Source organism: Pygoscelis adeliae, unplaced genomic scaffold (assembly GCF_000699105.1).
Source record: "Pygoscelis adeliae isolate BGI_AS28 unplaced genomic scaffold, ASM69910v1 Scaffold290, whole genome shotgun sequence".
NCBI lineage: Eukaryota > Metazoa > Chordata > Aves > Sphenisciformes > Spheniscidae > Pygoscelis > Pygoscelis adeliae.
In genome coordinates this window covers 1,629,429-1,638,599 of record NW_008823965.1, presented here as the reverse complement: position 1 = coordinate 1,638,599, position 9,171 = coordinate 1,629,429, and the positions used below count along the sequence as shown (strand labels likewise).

The 9,171-nt window shown below is 41.7% G+C and overlaps 1 protein-coding gene across 1 annotated transcript in view; it reads left to right on the top strand.

Moving 5' to 3' along the window:
- The first annotated feature begins 5,118 nt into the window (after positions 1–5,118).
- CA4 (carbonic anhydrase IV) overlaps positions 5,119–9,171 on the top strand; it is an 18,416-nt gene continuing 14,363 nt past the window's right edge. Inside the window, exon 1 of the mRNA XM_009324077.1 lies at positions 5,119–5,299. Within this exon, the coding sequence (XP_009322352.1) occupies positions 5,242–5,299 (58 nt within the window). The 5' untranslated portion in view covers positions 5,119–5,241. The remainder of the gene's footprint in view (positions 5,300–9,171) is intronic.

Genomic DNA, 9,171 nt, shown 5'->3' with positions numbered 1-9,171 from the left:
TACAAATGGGAAAAGAACAATCACAATGTTTGCTTAAGATCACACAGAAGTTCAGTACGGAGGGAACTGAATCCAATCTCCTGTATCTCAGGCTAACACTTTAAACACTGGCCGTACCTTGCTGTTGGCAAGCCTTTGGTTGACATTTATCTAGATTTCACCTTCTACAACACTTTTTAGTTCTATAATTGTTTTTATATTTCTTTATCTGAATGTCCACATTTGTTTTGATATTTGTCATGCATGGAAATGGCGTTTCTTTGTGTAGAATCTCAGAGTTCAATAATAATTATCTGACGATTACCCCCGTGGAGAAGACAATAATCACTGAACACGTCGAAGGGACTGAGAAAGAGACATGAGAAGCTTCAGGCTCAATTTTTAATGACCATTCATTTCAAGCGGCTGTTGTGGAAAATCTAACTTCACACAACTGAGCTTGCAGTTTCAGAAATGCCTGTGACCTGCGGCGCTCGGACTTCAACAGGAATCACAAGTGCTCAGCAGCTCTCAGAATAACAGGCCCCAGCTGTGCCATGCCAAAGTTGATTTCAAAACAGGAAATTAAGTTCAGGAGCTGAGAGTCTTGTTCTATGCAGTAACCCTTGGACAAGATACACTTTTACCTTAGCGTGATGCAACAGCAGTTCTCTATGTCCTTTACGCTGATAACACACCAAGAAACTTGAGTTGTGCCTGAAACTACGGGAGAAAAAGCTGCATCCATTAAGAACTCCATAGCACAATTAAGCTACAGATGATTTGGTGTTACTTTCAAAGTCATGTACATACACTGTACACACGAGAAAAAGAAGGCTCTGAGAGGATAAGGGATTTTACCATTCTGGTTTCTTCCCTGTCACATTCTCCCTGAACTCGCATCCAATCCCAACTCCCGTTCTCGAAACACCGGACCTTGTTTGTTGTGAAATGCAACGGTTCAACTTTCTCCTCAGTTGCCCCTGCACTCCAACCATACACTTTACCAAGCTGCAGACGAGACACAACCTGAGCCAAAAAAATGGCAAGTGACATGCAGCTTGGCTAAATATTGCGGAAGATTAATTCCTTCTTGCCAGGACCTTCAGCAAAACCTTGAGACAAGAATATCCATCTGCTCGGTCTTTCAATGGGCATCGTGAGGCCTGCAAATAAGGGACATTCAGGAAAGGGAGTAATACAAATAAACAGCTTATTTATCCAATTTATGTTTTAATTTATGCAGATTAAAGTCTTCCTCTTTGGAGAGGAAGACACAAATAGGCTGTATGATCTCCTTCCAAGATTTTTCTGAGATGTTTTCAAAACAGAGGGCTCTCCGCTCCTCCTCCACCCACTCTCTTTGAGGAATTTTTGCCTCACAGGCTTTGAGTTATCTGACATCCCAGCTAAGCTTTCATGGCCCTCACCAGGACCACAAAGCAAGGCAATCATCAGGCTTAAATGCCTCCGATGGCTGTTTAGCATTATGTTAGCTACAAGCCACAAAACAATGGCAAGGACAGCTTGTTGCAAGAACACCCCCACAAACCAGGCCCTCTCCCCATCTACGCAGAGCCTGAACATTTCTCTGAGATGCCAGAGATGTTATTTTCACCTTTGAGGAACTTGTGTTATGCTGTCTAAGGGGAGACAAACATTGATAAATACCTGAAACCAAGGTTGTACGGTAAACGAAGCCTTCCACCAATAACTCATCTGTGAAGAAGCCGGAATGCATCTTAGACCTTTAGACACGAAACGGTCCACACAAAGGGCATCTTCCTTCTGAACTAAACAACCACAGAGGCACAGAGAAGACTGTTGTTACAAGAAAGCAGTGGTCAGAAATGTGTGTGCTTCAAAACCAGGCAAAACAACTAGCCAGGCTGTAAACACGCAGAGCTAAACGCACAGCTTAGAGGCAGACATCCTTCAGAACACATCTTCATAATTCTAGGAAATGTTGAGTTGCGCACTGCTAGTGTTTCATCACTCACCAAAGACTGTTCATCCACAGAAAGAGCAGTGCTTTACATAAATACTGGGAAAAGGAGAGAAGTTCAGCTTTACTAATGGTGACATCACGTAATAGAGGGTCTAATCCCCAGACACAGCCTAAAATAGATAGTAAGCAGTTAATGCACCAGAGCTGAGCAGAAGGCCAAATAAAAAGCCATTGCAAATGTTTCTAACTATTCCATAGAAATGACCTTGTATTAGAACAAGGTTCCCAACAGAGCAGACTCAGGGAGAATCATAGCCGGCCCACATCTTCACGTGAAGTATGAAGACTTAATGTTTCTGATCCACCAACAGCTACGAAATCCCAGATTTCCTGTTCAGTGGTGAGGGAACCCTAATGAAGAAAATGACAACACACAACTAAATGAAGAGCACTTAGTGTGTTCTCTCACTCTGAAGGGTAGGTTTCCCAATCACCCAGTCACTAATCACGAAATTAATCTGCGTTTTAAGTCTCTTGGAAGTGCTTCCCTCTCCCAGTGCAGGGACAATTCCTCCCAGGTCAGCTCATCTATGAACAGGATTTGGACTCAAGTCAGTCTCACCCTCACAAGCCTTAGATCTTCCTTCTAAGAGCAACAACTCAGCCTCCCAGCACTAAGAGCTGTGCCGCCGCCCTGACTTTGACTGGGACTCATATGCATTTGTACCACGGAGTCAGACCCAGCCTGCTCTCATCCCCTTCTGCCTGCGCTGCTGGGACACGGGGGGACTGCAGCCGTTCAGCTGGAAGGTTAGGAACAGCTCTGGACTTCCTCCCTTCAGCACATGGTAGGATCATTTGGCTCAGACACATGCAAACTTCATTAGCTGTCCCGTCAGCCCCTCCGAACTTCCTGTGAAGCCCTTTTGGTAGCAGCAGGCTGATGTCAGATCTCACGCATTTCAGAAACCGGGCTGGGGGGAACATCTCCAAAATCTTTGCTGCTGTGGCTCTCGAGGCCACAAACTAAGTGCAGTTTTCGCTGGTTTTGATATTCCCTCCTGTTCTTACCTATCCTGCAGCTACGGACACAACTGCAATCGTTACGCCAGAAAAAACTAGCCTTGAGTTCAGTGATCTGCAACAGACTCCCTGCATAACTTAGTCTCTTAGCTTCTCTGACCGAGCTCCTCATATGTATTTAGGTTCAATGTCCAAAGGCCTTTATGTAAAACCCACCTACAGTTCAAAAATATTCCTAGGTGCAAGAATGCCATTGAGAACTGATAACCGAGCACCTGTCAGGTAGGTTTCTTTAGGCAAAAAATGGAGATCACATGATGTCTGCCCTGCTTATTTAGATTGCAGACTTTATAAGGAAAGGGAATGTCTTTCCCTGAGTTGGCCTTCACTTTCTAGCACAAATAAAGACTTAGTTAACATGACTGCAGCGCAATTTATCACTACTTTAATAATGACAGACTGGAAGGTTGACAAAAGGGGAAAAAACCCCCAAACAAACCAAAACCAAAAATCCTGAATTTCAAGATCAAAATTTCTGACCCTCAGATTTTTCAGTCCTAAACAGAGGGTTTCTAGCAGGCTCTTAGCTTTCAGAGAACTAAACGCAAATAGAGGAAAAAAAAATAATCAGAGCGCTTTGGTTCAGCTCCCCCACTGAAGACCGCTCCCAGAAAAGAAAAAGCAAAAGCCCAAGAGTAAAATGCCTTGTAGATGCCCTTGAAGGCTGACACCACCTGACACCGCCACGTTCGCGCCCCCGTTTCTCTCTACGTGCTCAGCATGCACCTTGCTTAGATAGCTCCACCGAGACTGCCAAACTAGGAAGTTAAAAAAATGCAACAAATTCCCTTATTGTTCTTGTCACTGCAGTAAGTATTTATCTTAGCACCATGTGCTAGGCGAATCATCGTCTGTTCATGCTTTAATCTATCTAATCCAGGATGGAAAAACACAACCCAGCAAATCTTCATTGTTGGAATGTTATTTATAGCCATCCTTTTTTATGAATAAAAGACCTGCTCATAAGTCAGCTGTCAGATTTCCCATTGTTATTACAGGTCCTGATCCTGTGTGACCCTACTACTAACAGCAGAATGGCCACACTCTTCACCTGGGAGCCCGCAGCTGTTGGTAAAGGCAAGAAGCACTTTCTTGGCTCCTTTTTTTTAGTTCAGCCCTTGCTGGGTGACCAGGCTTGCTCAGCGCAGCCCATATAATGCCACTTCACTCTGTCCACCCCTTCGTGGAGGAGCACTGGGTCAGGCGTTCTGCCCTTCTTGCACCCAACCCAGCATGTGGGTTGCATCCCCATGGACAGAGAGGCATTTGGGGAAGGGGAAGAAGTTGCACTCCGTCTTCTGTTTTCCTCAGCTGTATCAAAATCCAACCCCAAACGAAAAGATGAAGATGTGTCTATGATAGAGACTATAGAGGAAAAAGTAGTAGTGCCCCTTTTCTGTACACACCTTTGTTTGTTGAACATAAAGCCTGAATTGCCACTGAACCAGACACATGGAATTAAAGCATTCAGATAGGAAAGCAAAGGGGACAGAAGAAAAAAAAAATATCTGCATATATTATACTATAGTACCAGAAGCAAGAAAGTTAAGAAAAAGTATTATTTTAAGAAAAGGATTAAAAAACCCCCCAAACAAACCAACAAACAAACAAACAAACAAACAAACGGTGTGCTCTCAGTTAATTCATTAAGTGCAAAAGCAAATGTAAGTAAGGTGTTGGTATGCCACCTAATAAACATCTCCTGTTACTGCACACCCAAGTCCCATTTTCCAGCCTCACAAATCTACCCCAGTGCTGAGCAGCTGTTTGGAGAGTTGCAGGGCAGGGATGGGGGGGGGTGAGGGAGTTGTTTTTTTGTTTCATTGGGTTTTTCTGAAACAAAACACTAACCTTAACGCACACGTTCACAGTTAAGCGAATGTCATGTGGGCTGTCAGAAAAAAAAGCTAGCAGTAAATAAAAACATAATATTTTAGCAAGAGGTTACTAAACGTGCTTAGGTTGCAAAGTATCGGTTATTCACTACGGGCTACTTGCTTAGTGCTAGAAAGCCTTGTTCCCTTTGCCATTCATTCTGGAGAAATGAATAAATTTAGGCAAATCAGGAGTAGGGTGAATCTGGAGAAATTACAAAGGGGAGGAGTTCACCTTCCTGGCTATGGCTGTCCAGGACTACTTACTCCAGTATAAAACTGAGAGCAGAAATATGATCACATACTAAGAAGTCTAATCAATTCTGGTTTCAACACTGAGCCTATTTAAAATAGATAATGGAATTGCTGTTCCTTGTTCTGTTCTCTCTGCACATTCTCAAGACAGAGGCAGTAGGTAAGTCCTTGCCTGCTCTTTCTAACCCCATGTACCAAGGTTACTTTTATTTATGATTTGTTTCTGAGTATCAGTATATACAGTACAGACTCTAATTCTTCTATATGACAAATGGAGAATGTTTTATTTATTTCTCTGCCTTTTACTATTTGTGGTAAAATATCAAGTATAGACTTTTCCTCATGAATGAACGAGTGGTTTTTTTTTTTCTTCACCTTTAGAGATTCTAGTTGCCTTCCTCCTCCAAGAAAAATCAATGAGGTTTGACTTGATCTCTATAGTTAATTATATATGTAAGTTTAAACAATCAAAACATAGTTTCTTTATCTGTAAACTTCTTAATACTTCAAATAGCTTGTTTTAATTTTCTGCTCGTATTGCTTTGCCGATTATGATATAAGATGAAATTCTTATGGTTGTCTACTGAGAAAGAACGAACAGCGTCTTTGCTGCATTAGCCCAGCAGATCCATCTATTTTTGCACTCTGTGCACTATGTACATAAGCACACTCTGCACTTACGATGGCTAGATTAAATAGCAATCTATAATTAGTATTGAAAAATGCAGAAGGTATTTTTATGCTTCTATTAGATCAGCAATGCTATAACATTGAATAAATCATTTTCCTATGTAAATATCAGCACACAGCCTCAAAATTAAAGATAAACACTGCAGTTCTTAATAGCAATGAAGGGTCTATTGTTTGCACTAAAATAGACTAGACTGCATTAAGGAAAAAAAAAGAAATACAATATTGCCAGAGGTATCAGAGGGAAGCACTGCACCAAGAGCCTATTAAAGGGACACGGTTTTAAAGCAGAACAAGGTTCATTTGCCAGACTTAAAGTAACAGAGGTCTGAGGTGCTCAGAAAGCGCCTTAAGGAGCACAGCCTGAGCGCTGGGGAAATGGGGCGTTTCCCACGTTTTATTTCCCTGTTCTTGATTAATTCTCCATAGCCATGACTCAGTAGCTTGCCTTTCCCAGTTTCTTACCTGGCAGTTCAAATACCTTCCCTCTTCTTTAGTCTGTATTTTGTGGGTATTCTCTCTCTGGAGGCTTCCCACATGTGGTACATGTAAACAGAAACACAAAGAACCTTTGCTCTTCCAAAGTCTACAACTAGCCTCTGCTTCATGTTGATTACTGACTGATTAACACTTTGCTAAGTTTACTGCTCTATTAAGGGATTTATTATGGGATCTTGAAAGATTATTTAGAAAACCCTTATGAGCTTTATTAGATTAGTGTTAATAACTCGTGCTTTAGCACACGGAAGTAAGATAGGGAATGCATATAATATTTTTTGTTGCTTTTTTCCCCAACCATGATTATTTCCACTTTCTTCCCTGAGTGTAGAGGCAAACTACACAGTCATTAATGCACAAGAAACCTCTTCTCACCCCTACCTTCTTTTCCAAACCTTTTCCTGAGATAGAAGCTTCACAGGATACATTATGCTAAGTTAAAGGCTAAACATTTCAAGAAACCTCAACATTTGAGAATCAGCCTAAACTATTTTTTGTTATATTTGGAAGGTATCTTTTTTAAAAAATAAGGATTTCATTTCTATCTGACCACTTTTCAGAACTAGCTCGAGTGATATCCACTTATCAGCTCATTTAACATACCCCCACCAGGGCTGTTTTTCTAATCTGGGCAGCCTCATAATTCACCAAGGCTTAAATAGTTAATATGATTGATTGCTTATCTTTCAAATTGCTTTCAGCCTTGACTTTTCTCAATATCATAGCACCTATGTTTTAAAATTATTACTAATAGTCCTTACAGGGCTTTATAAAGAAGCAAGCTTCATTTTCCCCATTCTACAAAAGGGAAACCGAGGCACATTTGTGCAGCCACCTGCCCTGAGATCAACCAGCACCAGGAGGAGAAGCCATCTAGCTTGCATCTCTGTCCAACATCTCATCCACTGACTTACATGGATCTCAGCATATTCCATTAATAGCTGCACTGACGCACCTCAAATGGCTTGCTTGATTCCTTTGAGAGACCAGCGACCTCTGGTACTGCTATTAGACAGGCAGAAGAGAGGCAAAATGCCCGCAATATTCCAACAGGAATATTCCAAACCTTCTGAGAGAGAGGTTTCATTAATGGTAGATTCAGCCTAGTGCCATCCAGAGAACAACAATTGTAGAGGACCGTAATATACGTCCAACGAGAAGCTTTGTGGTGGGGTTAGCAAGCTCCAAGTGTTACCGAAAAATAATTTTCTTTAAGAGGAATGGAATGAACCCCAGCATGTTTTAACCTTTTTCTTTATCACAGACCAGGGCTCAGCCATGAGAAGACGTTCTCCCACAGTCCATGCTCTAGTGCTCCAAAGGATTGATGCATGATAGAACATGATTCCTCTAATTTTCTATATTTCTACTCACATACTTTTAACTTTCACAAACATAAAATGTACATAACCATGCTGGCACTGATGTTGTCAGCATTAAATTTCAGTCTGATGTTTCCTCAGGGCCCTTCAAATACAAAGTATACCTGATACCTCTATCAGCAGCATAAAAAGAGATGCTTTAACTTCTTCCATTTCCACTTCTAATGGTATAGACTGCACACGTACTAATACTTGTATTTCAAATCCATTTTAGGGTTGGCAAAATTGGGATGCTGGTGCACTTAGATACACTCTGGGATGAAAAGCTGCATTTTCAGTTGTTTAAGAAAGAAGAGTAATAACCGCAATGTAAGACCTAGAACACATAGAAAAGGCAGTAAGACATAGCTGCTTTAGGCAGTAATCCATCGGTGCTTTAGGAAATATGGATTACCTGAATTTTCCTCTCTCCACCCACCTAATCCAACAAATGAGTGAATATAACTGACAAGCTATCACTGACATCTCAAAGTAGTTATCTCGACTACCTCAGCGCAGACAGACTTTTGATCTCAAGTTATGATCTTTATGCAGGATACCTTGCTTAGGGCTTCCTTCTCTTTCTTCCTCGTAATCATTCAAGCTGCCAAAATAGATTTAAAGGCTTATGTGAGTCTGCCTACCATCATCCATACATATCAGTGTATGCTATCATTGTCAGATCCACTGTATGCAAGAAGAAACAAGAGCTCACATTTGTGAGGTTGCTGAGTGTGCACCGAGGGCAGGAGATACCCACTGATACTGCTCTGTGCCCTCCCCGCTCTGTACAGCTGTGTGAACTGCACAGGCAGGCTTCAGGCAGCAGAGAATTTTCTAGCTTTATCATCTGTGCTGAACCAGTAGCAGCACTTAGTGCCTGATATCTTTGAAACCCTGAATTTTTTTTACTCCCATTAAACGTGGATCCTGCAATTAAATTTTAGCAAATGAACTCTATAAGAGGGACTGTTATGGTGAACAGAGGTTTAGCCACTGTCATATTCACTGTCATATTTGGCTTACAATTGGAGGGGGTTTATGGCTGAGAGAAGAGTGGACACAGACTGCTTGACCAGGATATCTAAGGATGCAAATTCTGTAACCTCAGAGTACGCTTATTTCCTTCCACAGCTTATGATAAAGGCACAAAGCGGTAAGGCATTGTAACAATTTCATTCTCACTCTCTCTTTGACACTAAAATTCAGCAAAAGGCAGAAAAGCGCTTGTGGCAGAGCAGCAGATGAGACAGTGAAGCCAGAAAGCAGCTCTTCAGCTAGCTGTGACAGCCTGTTTCATTTGGGGGGGGGCAGAGAACCAAGCCCAGCAGGCAAAGAAACAACACAGTGTATCTCTGGAAGACTCCTGAAAGGCAGCTACAAGTATTAGAGTCATACATGGAATAAACTTCGAAAAGTTTTTAACTTCTTACATTTCTGTAGCCTGCCAGGCGTGGCATCCAGATACATCTGTGTTGCACAA